At 44.6% G+C, this 16733-nt stretch overlaps 1 protein-coding gene across 1 annotated transcript; it reads right to left on the bottom strand.

Annotated features, from left to right (window-relative positions):
* Positions 1-4021: 4021 nt before the first annotated feature.
* LOC123124863 (sugar transport protein 7) lies at positions 4022-9119 on the bottom strand. Its single transcript, XM_044545409.1, has 3 exons — positions 8899-9119; positions 5479-5795; positions 4022-5388 (listed from the first exon to the last, which is right to left on the bottom strand). Exons 1-3 carry the CDS (start codon positions 9038-9040, stop codon positions 4285-4287), a joined length of 1563 nt encoding a protein of 520 aa, XP_044401344.1. The 5' UTR covers positions 9041-9119; the 3' UTR covers positions 4022-4284.
* Positions 9120-16733: the final 7614 nt, after the last annotated feature.

The raw sequence follows: 16733 nt of genomic DNA on the forward strand, positions 1-16733 counted from the left end.
GTGCCTCAAAGTAGCACCATGATCTTCATGATAGAGAGTCTCCTATGATATCACTTTCATATACTAGTGGGAAATTTTCATTATAGAACTTGGCTTGTATATTCCAATGATGGGCTTCCTCAAAATGCCCTAGGTCTTCGTGAGCAAGCGAGTTGGATACGCACCCACTTAGTTCCTTTTGTTGAGCTTTCATATGCTTATAGCTCTAGTGCATCCGTTGCATGGCAATCCCTACTCACTCACATTGATATCTATTAATGGGCATCTCCATAGCCCGTTGATACGCCTAGTTGATGTGAGACTATCTTCTCCCTTTTTGTCTTCTCCACAACCACCATTCTATTCCACATATAGTGCTATGTCCATGGCTCACGCTCATGTATTGCGTGAAGATTGAAAAAGTTTCAGAACATCAAAAGTATGAAACAATTGCTTGGCTTGTCATCGGGGTTGTGCATGATTTAAATACTTTGTGTGGTGAAGATAGAGCCTAGCCAGGCTATATGATTTTGTAGGGATAACTTTCTTTGGCCATGTTATTTTGAGAAGACATAATTGCTTAGTTAGTATGCTTGAAGTATTATTATTTTTATGCCAATATTAAACTTTTGTCTTGAATCTTTCGGATCTGAATATTCATACCACAGTTAAGAGAATTACATTGAAATTATGCCAAGTAGCATTCCACATCAAAAATTCTGTTTTTATCATTCACCTACTCGAGGACGAGCAGGAATTAAGCTTGGGGATGCTTGATACGTCTCCAACGTATCTATAATTTTTTATTGTTCCATACTATATTATATTATGTTTTGGACATTATTGGGCTTTATTATACACTTTTATATTATTTTTGGGACTAACCTATTAACCGGAGGCCCAGCCCAGAATTGCTGTTTTTTTTGCCTATTTCAGAGTTTCACAGAAAAAGAATATCAAACGGAGTCCAAACGGAATGAAACCTTCGGGAACGTGATTTTTGGAACGAACGTGATCCAGAGGACTTGGACCCTACGTCAAGAAAGCTACCAGGAAGGCACGAGGTAGGGGGCGCGCCTACCCCCCTAGGCGCGCCCTCCACCCTTGTGGGCCCCACGTTGCTCCACCGACGTACTTCTTCCTCCTATATATACCTACGTACCCCCAAACTACCAGATACGGAGCCAAAAACCTAATTCCACCGCCGCAACCTTTTGTACCCGTGAGATCCCATCTTGGGGCCTTTTCCGGAGGTCCGCAGGAGGGGGCATCGATCACGGAGGGCTTCTACATCAACACCATAGCCTCTCCTATGATGTGTGAGTAGTTTACCTCAGACCTTCGGGTCCATAGTTATTAGCTAGATGGCTTCTTCTCTCTTTTTGGATCTCAATACAATGTTCCCCCCTCTCTTGTGGAGATCTATTCGATGTAATCTTCTTTTGCGGTGTGTTTGTTGAGACCGATGAATTGTGGGTTTATGATCAAGTTTATCTATGAACAATATTTGAATCTTCTCTGAATTCTTTTATGTATGATTGGTTATCTTTGCAAGTCTCTTCGAATTATCAGTTTGGTTTGGCCTACTAGATTGATCTTTTTTGCAATGGGAGAAGTGCTTAGATTTGGGTTCAATCTTGCGGTGTCCTTTCCCAGTGACAGTAGGGGCAGCAAGGCACGTATTGTATTGTTGCCATCGAGGATAACAAGATGGGGTTTATATCATATTGCATGAGTTTATCCCTCTACATCATGTCATCTTACTTAAAGCGTTACTCTATTATTTTGAACTTAATACTCTAGATGCATGCTGGATAGCGGTCGATGTGTGGAGTAATAGTAGTAGATGCAGGCAGGAGTCGGTCTACTTGTCTCGGACGTGATGCCTATATACATGATCATACGTAGATATTCTCATAACTATGCTCAATTCTGTCAATTGCTCAACAGTAATTTGTTCACCCACCGTAATACTTATGCTCTCAAGAGAAGCCACTAGTGAAACCTATGGCCCCCGGGTTTATTTTCCATCATATTTAATCTCCCGACAACAAGTTATTTCTGGCACCGTTTCTATTTTGCATTCTTTACTCTGCATCTTTATCATAAAAATACCAAAAAAATATCTTATCATATCTCACTCTCGTAAGTGGCCGTGAAGGGATTGACAACCCCTTTATTGCGTTGGTTGCGAGGATTTATTTGTTTGTGTAGGTGCGAGGGACTCGTGCATTGCCTCCTACTGGATTGATACCTTGGTTCTAAAAAATTGAAGGAAATACTTACGCTACTTTACTGCATCACCCTTTCCTCTTTAAGGAAAAACCAACGCAGTGCTCAAGAGGTAGCAAGCGACAGGTACAACGAGCTACAATGCTCGCAGTAAATTTGAACTACAACATAGCACACTAGGACCTCCCATCATAAGATCAACGGTTGAGAGAGGGCTCCAGTGCGCGAAGCGGTAAGTGACTCTGGCGACCGCACGATTGACGATCCATAGATCAATAGACTCGACAACAGAAAACAACACTGTTGCGAATTCAGGTGTTGCTTTGGCCTCCATATAGGCTGTGTTGCAAAAGACGGCGACCTTGGTGTCGTGGTTGCGTTGGAGCTCTTCGCGTAGCGTAGGGTTGAACGATCGCGCACCACGCAAAAACCTCCAGGAAACGAACCCCGGGCATAGGGTTGAACGATCGATCGCGCACTACCTGAAGCAGGGAGCTCCAGAAAAACCAACCAGGGCTTTCTCCGTGCTAATGCACACCACCGCGACGACGATACCCAGATGCTTTCCGGCAACATGTCGTGCGTCGCCAATATCCCAGAGATCAGCGACTGAGCGGTAGGTACTTTCCAACGTCGTGCGAGTGGATCCTGATGCTAGCTAAGCTCAAGCATCACAATCAAACTTTTTATTTAACCATATTTTAATAATTCACATTCAAAAACTGAAATTTTGGGATGTGACAAGGATTGTTTTAGATACAACACTAAGATATAGTGCACTAGGACTCGAAAATTGCTTTTGAAGCTTGGCCTCTATGGAGGCCGGTTTTTGAAAAATTCGAAATTCAACAAAATTCATATTTTTACATTTCAAAAAATTCTGAAAAAAATACAGACATACATGAAGGCATAACACACATGTGTGTAAATTTTTAGGACAAAATATGTTGAAATGAGGGATGTGCCATAAAGACAAATATGTGACTTTTCAACACATGATACTATTCATCCCAAAAGTCCATGAATTTGTTCTTTTTGCAGAGATCGCGTCTCAAGGCATTTTATTCTGAAATTTTACACACATACACATCACAGCCTTGTGTACTTGTACAATTCTTTTTCCAGATTTTTTGAAACCAAAAAGAATGAATTTTGTTTTTTTTTTCAAAAAATTCGGCCTCCATGGAGGCCGAGCTCCAAAATGCCGTTCTCACCCGGATTGCTATATCTAAGAATCTATTTTATGTCACCAGATATAGCTTAAGATATACTGCACTGAGACTCGAAAATGCCAAATGCAGACCGAGTTTCATGGATGCCTTAATTTGAAAGCTTAAAAAAATCAAAATTTTTAGTTTTAAAAAGTTCTGAAAAAAATACACACATACCTAGAGACATAATGTACATGTGTGTAAAATTTCAGATCGAAGTACGTTAAAATGAGAGCTACACAAAATAAAAAAATCAGGGACTTTTTAGTATATGTACTATTCATCCTTTTGGTTTTTTGCGCATGATATGTACTATTCATCCTTAAAGTCCTTCATTTTTTTTGTGCAACTCACAATTCAAGGAATTTCATCCTGAAATTTTACAGGCATACACATTACATCCTTGTATGCATGTATACTTTTTTTTCAGCATTTTGTGAAACTGAAATGTTTGAATTTTGAAATTTCAAAAATAAGGCCTCCATCGGTTTCCAAAATGCCATACTACTCAATGAGACTGCCCTAAGAAACATGGAGCACAATTATCGACACAAAAGAGGAAAACACCAATATTTTCTATGTATGTTTTTCTTTTCCGTAATAGTGCACTGTGTTACCACTAGTATGTTTCTTAGGCACGCTGGGAAAATACTGACCACGCCCTATTCATGCTTTCCAAGCATAGGACGAGAGCATACGCTCCACACCCACCAAAAATGAGCACGTGCGGCGTGTGTGTACTCTGATACAACACGATGAGTTAGAGCTAACTAACGCAGACGCACACGCTCCAACCACTGCAAGCACGCGCGCGTCGCGTGCTGTGAGCCACGCATATCTATCTGCTGTCCACAAATGATCTTCACTTGTGAATGTTGATATCGGTAAGAGCACGATCCCCACCGGGTCCCCATCCGTCCTCGAGCGGCATGTCCGGCATGACGTTCTTCCAGAACCCGTGCTTGCTCCAGAGCAGCACCATCTGCTCGATGGGCACGCCCTTGGTCTCCGGCAGGAAGACATAGACGAAGGCGGTCATGACGGCGATCCACGCAGCGAAGAAGATGAAGATGGCGAACTTGAAGGCGCAGAGCAGCGACAGGAACGCCTGCGCGATGATGAACGTGAAGAAGAGGTTGACGGCCACCGTGATGCTCTGCCCCGCCGACCGCGTCTCCAGGGCGAAGATCTCGCTCGGCACCGTCCACCCGAGCGGGCCCCACGACCACCCGAACGCGAGCATGAAGAGGCAGATCACGAACACCACCGCGATCGAGCAGCCCCGCGATAGGTGCTTGTCTGCGTCGAACTTCACCGCCAGTATCGCCGCCACGATCACCTGGCAAACGATCATCTGGATGCCGCCGCTGATGAGCAGCTTCCTCCTGCCGAGCCGGTCGACGGTGGCGATGGAGATGAGCGTGGAGAACAAGAGCACGGCGCCGGTGAGCATGGAGGAGTAGAGGGACCAGCTGGCGCCGAAGCCCATGCTCTGGAACAGCACCGGCGCGTAGAACAGGATGGAGTTGATGCCTGTTAGGACCTGGAACGCCGGCATGCACACGGCCATCACCAGCTGCGGCCGGTTGCGCCGCTCGAGGATGTTCCGGAACGGGTGCTTGATGGTGTTGGCCAGTTCACTCGCCTCCGCCATGTCCGTGAACTCAGCGTCGACGTCCGCGGTTCCTCGGATCAGCTCCAGCACACGCCGACCCTCCTCGACGCGCCCGCGCTCAATGAGGCTGTTCGGCGTCTCCGGGAGGAGGATCCCGCCGACCGTCATCAACAGCGCTGGTGCTGCCACGAGGCCGAGCGAGAGGCGCCATCCCCACGGCTTGATTTTTTGCGTGCCATAGTTGATCATGTTCGCCGAGAAGATGCCAAGCGTCGTCGCGAGCTGGAACATCATGTTCAGCCCGCCGCGGAGGTGCGCCGGCGCCATCTCCGACAAGTACAGCGGCACAGCCTACGATGGCACCAAGCACTTGTTCAGTGGCAATGCTACAAGCACACATGCAATGCAATCGCCCACTCCGTATGTCTGAGCTTACCACACCTGATTGCCGAAACCGATGCCGACGCCAAGCATGACGCGGCCGAGGATTAACGTCGTGAGGTTCACAGCCGCCGCGTTAAGGGCTGCGCCGATAAGAAAGCTGATGCCGCCGCAGATAATGCTGGCACGACGGCCGTAGTTCCTTGTCACCGGCGCGGCCGCAAGTGTTGAGACTTGGCCGGAGAGATAGAGGATGGAGGTGAAGGCGGAGAGGGCCTGGTTGTCGTACTTGCAATAGTTGTTTAGGCTCACCAAGTTCTTTCGCCGGAACACCGCCGGGAAGAACCTCTCGAGGAACGGGTCCATGGTGTTCACTCCTGTAGCAATATGTGTAATAAGTGAGACAGATTGACATCAACTTTGGAATTATCAGGCTTCTGTTGTTCGGGTTGAGCAATTATGACCCATATGCTTTTTGAATACAAGTTTTAAAATGTTCACTAAGGTAGGCACAAATAGATGAAAAATACCCTTTGAAACATGGTGGTAATTACACCTGGTTACGTATTTTATTATTTAAAAATTTCAAAAAAGGTCAAAATGTTCCAAAACTCTTTTGCAACAAAGTTGAGCTGTCGTTTCTGGCATACAAAAATATTCTGCAAAGAAATATTCTCTGACAAAATTCTGACAAAAATGACAAGTATTCTCTGACAATAGCATGAACAGTATGCCATATATAGCGACAAATTTGTTTTTTTACGTCGACAACAACATGAAAGTCATTTCTCAGTGAAAGTTTTTATACGAGTGTAACAATATATCTAGTTTGTTCGCAAAAAGTTTCAGATTTTTTTGACTTTCTTACAAATTACTATTTGAAAAAAATTGGGTGTAATTACACCCGAGAGTCAAATGTTCCAGTCCGATTGACTGGTATGGCTCATACTCTTGTGCACCCAACCAGGACAACTTTATGCCTGTTCGCATTATTCTTGTGGAAGTGGCTGTCCTTCATTATAATTATTGAGCTAAACACTAAAAACTCGATGGAGTTAACTTTAAGGTGAACTTTGAAAAGGCATACAACAAAGTAAATTGGTATTTTTTTCCAGCAAGCTCTTCGCAGAAAGATTTTGCGGCTGAATGCAGGCAACAAGTGGACTCCTATGTTCAAAGCGAGAGTATTGGGGTTAGGTCAATGGTGATATTAGTCATTATTTCCAACTCATAAGGAATTGAGGAAGGTGACCCCATGTCACCAATTCTATTTAATATTGCGCAGATATGTTCTCTATTCTTATAGCAGAGGCTAAGGAGGATGGTCGGTTGGGGACCTTATTCCACATCTGATTGATGGAATTGTGCCTATCCTCTAGTATGCGGTTCACATGGTCATTTTTATGGAACATGACCATAGAAAGGCGATTAGTTTGATCCTGTGTCTTTTCGAACAACTTCCAAGTTTGAAAATTAATTTCCACAAAAGTAAGATATTCTATTTTGGTAAGGCCAAAGAGGAGAGTCAGTACATGCATCTATTTGGCTGTGATGTGGGATCCCTTCTGTTTACATACATTAGAGTCCTCATTCATCACTATAGGCTCACCAACAAGGAATGGAAAGTAGCTGAAGACTGTTTCCAAAACAAGCTCAACACTTGCAAGGGTAAGCCTTTGTCATATGGAGGACGACTTACCCTCATCAACGTTGTTCTTCGAGCCTATTCATGTTCATGCTCTTTTTAAGATACCTAAAGAGGGGTTAAAAAGGCTGGATTTCTATCAGTCTAGGTTCTTCTGGCAATGCGAGGATCAGAAGCGGAATTACAGACTTGCTAAATGATATTATATATCGTGTCACCTAAAGATCAAGGTGGATCGGGAATTGAAAACCTCAAAATCACCTAAAGATCATAAGCGGAATTACAGACTTGACCAAGAGGAAACTATTCATCTTTATTCCTATCATGTTTGTTCGCCTCTTTGATTTGATGTGATGGTATTCGCCATAATCTGAATGGTCATACGCGAGTGTGAGTTTGTGCTATTCTTTGCGCAATTTGAAATTGTCAAAATGATTGTGTTTTTAACTGATTATGTTTTCCTTTTTTTCTGCAGATTATCTTCGGAGCTATGGCCTCAATTCATACATGGTCATCAGTACAACATGCGGACACACAGGGCTTATGGCTGTCGGGTGCATCCGATTGAAAACGGTCGCACAGGGTTTGTTCAACCAGTTTGAATGGCATGCTAGTAGCAGATTATGTGGATGAACTATGTAATTATTTTTCGCCCGGTGTGGTAGTGTCTTGCTGTCAACCTTTGACACTCGATGGCTTGGAGTTATTTTATGTTTGATAAAAAAAATGGTTGTATGGATCAAAGTTTTGGATCCCGAGTGGACAATTTTTCTCGAGGGGCACCGGAATTTGCGGTTACCATGGTAACCACGATATGCCGGAAAAATTTCGAACGAAATTTAAAATCAAATTTTGAATTCAAATTTTTTGAAGTCGATGTAGATAGGGGTTTACCTCCAATTTCATCATGTACCTAGCTCTATCGTACTGGCTGTTCAACCCGAACTGCCACTTGCTAAAAGGTCGCGAGTTCGACCCCTGGCATTTTTTCACTTTTGCATATAAAAAAGAAATTAAAATGCGTGAGACAAGACTTGAACCCGCAACGCGCTGTTGAGAAAAGGGTGCCTTTGCCACGACCACTTATCTTATGGTGGTAGAGATGGCATACATTTAACTACACTCTGATTGTTTGAATTCAAAATTTTCAAAAAAAATTGCCCGGTATAAGTGTTTCTCGAGGGGGTTCGGTAAGTTCGGTAACCAAAATAATGGTATGGATAGCATGATGCGGAGGTCAGGGTTATCCATTTTTTAGTTTTTTCGGTTATTCATGGAAAAAATCCATATACTTAACAAGAGTTTGAATGTATTGGCACCAAAGATACAGATCGCTACAACGTTACTTGATGATCCTGCTAGTAGTATAAGACATCCGATGTGTACGTATTTTACTGCCTGTATGCCTCTAAACTCTCTCTCTTCTCTTTGAGGTGGCCTCCGTATGGTGCAGCATCCAGCCTCCGAGTAAAATCCGGTAGCAAGGGTTTCCTCTTCGCCTAGAGGCTACCTCTTTTAGCCAGAATAATCGAGAAGCCCGACCCCGACTTGTGAGACTGTGAGAAGCGTGTTCGGTTTAGGTTATCACAACAGTATGAAGCGGGAGCAACAATTCAGGCTGGAGCAAAATTGCTACATGCTGTTAGGTTTCGAGCTCGGCTTAGAAACAACCCATAGGGTCCACATGTAGGTCAATGGCAACAAGCACGGCAGAGAAAAGTAGCCACACTCGTAGTACAACCGAACCACAAGCGAGTGACTCAACCGAGATATAATAATAAAAAGGATAGAACAGCATGATTGTTCATGCACCTAGCTAGTGGGTACGTACGTACCGGAGATCCCGATGTCGTAGCCGAAGATGGAGCCCCCGATGGCGGCGACGACGCAGGCCATGGCGACGGCGAGCGTCATTTGGCCCTTGTACTCCGCCGCCCTCTCCTTCTTCACCCCCAGCGGAGCCATGCCGCCAGCCATCCCCTCCCCCGGAACAGTTCAAGACTTCAAGTCAAGGGGCAGTCGTGCGCACGTACGTTGTGACGAGGAACAAGAGCTCTCTACCACATGGCCGGGAGAAGGGCAATGCGCGCGCCACCTTTTTGTAGCTCCGCATAGGGGAGCGACAGGAGTGGCGGGGGCAAGTAACATCGCCGTCACATCAGGTGTTGGTGACACGCGCGCCACCTTTTCGGAACAAATCCTGCCTCGCTCGATCCGAATCGATCGACGATCGATCGCGCCATGTGTGAACACGAGCAGCACGATGTGGCGCCGCTATGTGCGTCGACCACGTCGGCGCGCATTTCGCCAATGCCAATGCTAATGCTGTCACCCGGAGGTCCACAGCCCTGTGCCCGGCACTTGCCCCGGTCGATCGCCTCTGATAAGAACCGGGGTTGGCTCTCGTTATTCCGCTGTCCCACAGGACAGTACGGTTAACAATAGTGCGATGCTGAGGTGCTGACAGACGAAATGTCTCGTCGCCGGCCGTCGCGTCCCATGGTACGCACGGTTCGGAAAGTTGGCTTTGGTTGCACTGAGATGAGGTGAGGTGCCGTCCCGTCCTTCAATTGTGTCCCGTCCCGGTGGTACGTAAGGTGGCGAGGACGAACCCTGTCGCGTCGAACGCATCTTTCTCTTTTCTGAGAGGAGACGAGTCCTGTTTCGGGGAAGCATACGAGTGGTTGAAGCTTCAGCGGGACAAGTCAGCAAGTGCGTGGCCGGCGACGGCGTGCGTGCGCGTGTCGCCAGGTTTGTGGGACGGACGCTCGGGTGGAAGAACAGTACTACGTCCATGGACGGAGCTATCCAGTGACCCGTCGTGGATCTCGGACATTCGTGGGCTGCCTTTACGCCCCCCCGCCGGCAATGATTACGATCTTGATGTATGTGCAAAGGCGCCGCAGAGCGCAGATCTCCTGCGTGTTGGACGATGAAATAATTCGTCTGTGGACTATGCATGCAGGTGAACTAGGGTGTGTCTGGTTCATGATAGCATGCCCTGCCAATTTTTGCCAACCCAAGAAATTGGCTAGAGCTTTGTTGGCCAAACTTTTTTGCAAGATTCGTGAAGGAATGTGGGGGAGTTGGCAAGAGTCTAGAGGCAACCAAAAAATTAGCAACTAACCACGTGAAAGCCAAAATATCATGACCTATGTACTACTAGCACAAAACGCCAGATTTGTTGGACGCACACTTGGGCTTCGTCCTCGGGAAGACGACGAGACGAAGAACAGTACTGCCGACAATGATTGCGATATTTGCAAAAACTATATAAAAAGACGTCGCAGATCTCGTGCGTGTTCTGGACGAGGAAATGATGATTCGCCTATGGACTATGAGAGGATGCAGGCGGACTACTAGGTCATAGCAGATGGTCCTGAATTATTGAAACTGTATCGTGTACATCGTTGTCCGATGAGCATCGTAAAGCTAAGAGGTGGCTCTTTGCTTTCGTCTGAGGTCCTATCTAGAACAAAGGTGTGTGCAAGGTGCATGCACTCCCAGCACGATCGAGATCGGATGCCCGAGTTTATGAATGGGACATTTCCTTTGACGCACATGCTTGCACAGTGCCGTTACATACATATCCTGCTGCTGCTGCAAGTAAATTAAGTTAAAGCCGATATGTCGCGAGAGAAAAAAAATGTAATACATTCTTAAAAAGATAACAAAAATTGAACTGGACGCCCAGCAAGACAAAGATAAGCTAGCTATCTAAGATATAACAAAATGCCAGTTATTTGTTTCTTAATCCTTGTTGTTAGGCTGGGTAATATTTGCTTAGTCTAAAAAATTAGAGTAAGAAATGGCCCAAAAAGTATACGATCGTTTGCAATGAACCCATATTATCACTGGCCACTACATCTCGAAAACCGGCCCACGGCAACATATTTCGATCATCTAAGAAGCCATTTTATCAACACAAAGGATAATATAGTAATATGTATTGGACTTGATAGGTCGACAGAGGTAATAAAGCTCTCCATATACTCGTCCTCATAGGTCACAATCACAACATCTATTGAGTATCGCACTTATGCGATTTTTTACCTTCCAAAGTAAGCACAACATATCAGCTGCTACCACGAGGTAAAGAATTTTGTTATGCGCAAATTGATTGCCTGTATCTTAACCTGAGCAAATGGTATCGTTCGAGATAGTCGTAGATCGCAGTTACATGGTGCGCTTTTGCTCCATCTTAAAACATCTATTAGTAAGAAATGAACCAAAAAGCACACGATTAGATGCAATGACCACAGTCCTCATTGGTGTGTGTGATGTCTCTTTTATGTGTGCTTAGTCAGCGGGTTGTGACGATTTTCACATTGTTTTTGTTAATTAACATGGCAACTCTCTCCCTTTTAATTACTAAATAAGGCAAAATTTAGGGGGTTGATAAGTTTTTGACTTGAAACTAGTTGTTCCTTAAACAACAGTACACATGCAAGCTAACAAGGTAAGGCTTAGGAAAAGTAACTTGCAAGTGAGTGAGGAGTTTGAGTTTCAAGGGATGCAAACTAGAATTAGCTCCATGATGTATCCCTAGGATCGGATAGTTGATGGTGTCATATTTCTTGTTGGTGGATGTTTGAACAACAAAGGTTCTAAGACCAGAAGGATCTTGGCAGCGTTGTTCACAAATAACATGCCACATATGCCATCATGGCTTATGGACCACAAAGGTCAAGCCTTACTCAGGGTTGATCTTGCACGAAGAAGGTGATCACCAGACATTTTCATAATCTTGATTACCCTAGAAAGGGGATTCCTTGTCAAGCTCATGGTTCGACTCTGGTCTCCTGCCCGAACATCGTGGTTTGCTGGCTCGTTACCAGCTACGACCCCATCGATCACGAAGAAAATGCGCTCTCCTTCGAGAGGCCGGAGCACATCGACCACCGTTCCAGTGCTCTCTTCAAGGACATTGATCAAGACTTCCGACTACCCCACAAGCTATGGCGCGGCGCGGGGCTCGATTACTTCTTCAGGAAAATTGTCGACGTGTGCGTCGTCGACCAGTATTGCACCGTTTGGGAAGACTATGTGAGTGTCTGCGCCCTCGTCATGGTGTAGCATGAAAACACCCCACCCGCCACCTTGGTTAAACAGCCCCTATCGCTATCAAACTACCATATTATTGTGCTACTGATCACTTTGCTACAGATATTTAATCTTTAGGTGTGGTTGAATTGACAACTCAACTGCTAATACTTACAAATATTCTTTGGCTCTCCTTGTGTCGAATCGATAAATTTGGGTTGAATACTCTACCCTAAAAAACTGTTGCGATCCCCTATACTTATGGGCTATCACAGGCATATGCGGCCTTTGTCGAGCTTAAGCATGTCGAGCTGCGGGAGTACTTACAACGAGTTCAGGGAAGCGGGGATTACAACCATCGGATGATGACGGTTAGTTTTCCCACTTAGAACCAACCTAAATTTTGCACTTTCATTTCTTCTGACCTTCGCATTTGCTTAGTCAACTAACATCCAGGCTATGTTTGCGGTTATGCAAAACCGCACGGATCCACCATCACTGGGGCTGGCACCACCACCTTTTGGAGCATACCCATACTTGCCTACATTTGAAGAATGGGTGGTACCAGGCAGTGTGACTCCGGTTAGTACATTACCAAACTATTCAACACTAGTTATCGTTGAATCAACACTATCATATTTACCCTTACAATCTCTTTTCAAACATGTAGGGAACCGGTGGATCATCGATTTTTGGTGGTGGTGTTGGTGGTTCCACTCCTGCTTCACGGAGCCCATACACTCCAGTCTGGCAAAGTGGTGCTGGTCTTGCGGTGCTGGTGGTCTTAGTGGTGATGCTGAAGCTAATGGTGGTGGCGGCGGTGGCGATGATCCTAGTCTTCTTTAAATTATGATGTTTTCCATGTTTTGTTATGCTTTTCATGTTCCATACTTCATCCTAGTGTTCTTTAGATGACAATGATGACGTCGATGTTTCACACTTATGTTCATGAAGTTTTGACGATGACGATGTTTCATACTTATGTTCATGAAGTTTCGACGGTGATGATGTTCATGATCTTTAGATGATGATGATCTTTCATATTATGTAGATGAGGTTCTGGAGAATGATGATATTCCTGTATATATACATATAAATATGTGATGTGTTGTCAATTGAATGGAAAATGGAAAAACAGAAAATAAAAAAACATACCAAAAACTATGCCGACGGCCTTGGCATAGCCTCTGCCAGGAGCTCCCAGCAAGCGACACGTGCCATCTATGCCGACGGCTTGGTCGTCGGCTTACCCTGCCACGTGGTGCTTCCTGGGAGCTCTTGGAAGGGAGATATGCCAACGGCCAGGCCGTCGGCATATATTGCGTCTAAGCCAACAACCTTACTGTCGGCATAGCTCCCTGCGAGGAGCTCCCTACCCTTGCCACGTGGCCGCTTTTGGTTGGTTTGATTTGGAGACGGCGCCGTCAATTGCCGCCTCGCTGTTTTTTGCCGACAGTTGTACGAAAGCCGTCCGTATAGGGGTCTATGCCGATGGCATATCTACGCCTTCGAGATCGACACCGACGGCCCTATGCCAATGGCAGCCGTCGGAATAGAGCTATACCGACGGTATACGGCCTATGCCGACGGCCTGGCCGTCAGCACAGGGGTTTATTTCGGTAGTGCGCCCACGGTCATCAGCAGCGCCGGTGCTGTGATACGTCCATTTTGCATCATGCTTTTATATCGATATTTATTGCATTATGGGCTGTTATTACACGTTATGTCACAATACTTATGCCTTTTCTCTCTTATTTTACAAGGTTTACATGAAGAGGGAGAATGCCGGCAGTTGGAATTCTGGGCTGGAAAAGGAGCACATATTAGAGACCTATTCTGCACAGCTCCAAAAGTCCTGAAACTTCACGGAAGCACATTTTGGAATTAATCAAAAATACTGGCGAAAGAATCCACCAGAGGGGGCCCACACCCTAGCCACGAGGGTGGGGGGCGCGCCCTACCCCCCTGGGCACCCCCCTGCCTCGTGGCCCCCCTGGTAGGCCTCCGGTGTCCATCTTCTGTTATATGAAGTCTTTTACCCTGGAAAAAATCATAAGGAAGCTTTCGGGACAAAGCGCCGCCGTCTCGAGGCGGAACCATGGCGGAACCAATCTAGGGCTCCGGCGGAGCTGTTCTGCCGGGGAAACTTCCCTCCGGGAGGGGGAAATCATCGCCATCGTCATCACCAACGATCCTCTCTTCGGGAGGGGGTCAATATCCATCAACATCTTCACCAACACCATCTCCTCTAAACCCTAGTTCATCTCTTGTATCCAATCTTTGTCCCAAAGCCTCAGATTGGTACCTGTGGGTTGCTAGTAGTGTTGATTACTCCTTGTAGTTGATGCTAGTTGGTTTATTTGGTGGAAGATCATATGTTCATATCCTTTATGCATATTAATACCCCTCTGATTATGAACATTAATATGATTTGTGAGTAGTTACGTTTGTTCCTGAGGACATGGGAGAAGTCTTGATATAAGTAGTCATCTGAATTTGGTATTCGTTCGATATTTTGATGAGATGTATGTTGTCTTTCCTCTAGTGGTGTTATGTGAACGTCGACTACATGACACTTCACCATTGTTTGGGCCTAGAGGAAGGCATTGGGAAGTAATAAGTAGAAGATGGGTTGCTAGAGTGACAGAAGCTTAAACCCTAGTTTATGCGTTGCTTCGTAAGGGGCTGATTTGGATCCATATGTTTCATGCTATGGTTAGGTTTACCTTAATACTTCTTTTGTAGTTGCGGATGCTTGCAATAGGGGTTAATCATAAGTGGGATTCTTGTCCAAGAAAGGGCAGCACCCAAGCACCGGTCCACCCACATACCAAATTATCAAAGTAACGAACGCGAATCATATGAGCGTGATGAAAACTAGCTTGACGATAATTCCCATGTGTCCTCGGGAGCGTTTTCCTTCATATAAGAGTTTGTCTAGGCTTGTCCTTTGCTACCAAAAAGGATTGGGCCATCTTGCTGCACCTTATTTACTTTCATTACTTGTTACTCGTTACAAATTACCTTATCACAAAACTATCTGTTACCGATAATTTCAGTGCTTGCAGAGAATACCTTACTGAAAACCGCTTGTCATTTCCTTCTGCTCCTCATTGGGTTCAACACTCTTACTTATCGAAAGGACTATGATAGATCCCCTATACTTGTGGGTCATCAAGACTCTTTTCTGGCGCCGTTGCCGGGGAGTGAAGCGCCTTTGGTAAGGGATTAAGGAATTTATATAGTGTGCTGAAATTTACTGTCACTTGTTACTATGGAACATAATCCTTTGAGGGGCTTGTTCGGGGTATCTTCACCCCGACCAGTAGAGCAAAGAGTTGCTCCTCAACCTACTGAACCTACTGAAAATGTTTACTTTGAAATTCCTTCGGAAATGGTAGAGAAACTGCTAGCTAATCCTTTCACAGGTGATGGAACATTACATCCCGATTTGCACCTAATCTATGTGGATGAAGTTTGTGGATTATTTAAGCTTGCAGGTATGCCCGAGGATGTTATCAAGAAGAAGGTCTTCCCTTTATCTTTGAAGGGAAAGGCATTGACATGGTTTAGGCTATGTGATTATATGGGATCATGGAACTACAACCGATTGAAATTGGAATTTCATCAGAAGTTTTATCCTATGCATCTTGTTCATCGTGATCACAATTATATATATATTTTTTGGCCTCGCAAAGGAGAAAGCATCGCTCAAGCTTGGGGGAGGCTTAAGTCAATGTTATATTCATGCCCCAATCATGAGCTCTCAAGAGAAATTATTATTCAAAAATTTTATGCTCGGCTTTCTCTCAATAATCGCTCCATGCTCGATACTTCTTGTACTCGCTCTTTTATGATGAAGACTATTGAATTCAAATGGGATTTATTGGAAAGAATTAAACGCAACTCTGAAGATTGGGATCTCGATGAAGGTAAGGAGTCAGGTATAACACCTAAGTTTGATTGTGTTAAATCTTTTATGGATACCGATGTTTTCCGTGAATTTAGCACTAAATATGGACTTGACTCTGAGATAGTAGCTTCTTTTTGTGAATCCTTTGCTACTCATGTTGATCTCCCTAAGGAGAAGTGGTTTAAATATAATCCTCCCATTGAATTAAAAGTAGTTGCACCTATTAGAGTTGAAGAAAAGACTATCACTTATAATGATCCTGTCGTTCCTATTGCTTATATTGAGAAACCACCTTTCCTTGTTAGAATAAAGGATCATGCTAAAGCTTCAACTATGGTCAACAAAAGTAATATTAGGACACCCAAACCCCCTGAGAAAATTAAAGTTGAACCTAGTATTGCTATGGTTAAAGATCTCTTGGCTGATAATATTGATGGGCATGTTATTTACTTCTGTAATGAAGCTGCTAGAATTGCTAGACCTGATACTAAAAATAAACATAGACCTGTTGTAGGCATGCCTGTTATTTCTGTTAAAATAGGAGATCATTGTTATCATTGCAATACCTCATTCCTTATACAAAGAAATTATGCATGATATTGCACTTGCTGAGTTAGAGGAAATTGATGTTACAATTAAGCTTGCCAATAGAGACACTATTTCACCAGTTGGGATTGTTAGAGATGTTGAAGTCTTGTGTGGGGAAGTTAAATA

This window comes from Triticum aestivum, chromosome 5D (assembly GCF_018294505.1).
Source record: "Triticum aestivum cultivar Chinese Spring chromosome 5D, IWGSC CS RefSeq v2.1, whole genome shotgun sequence".
Lineage (NCBI taxonomy): Eukaryota > Viridiplantae > Streptophyta > Magnoliopsida > Poales > Poaceae > Triticum > Triticum aestivum.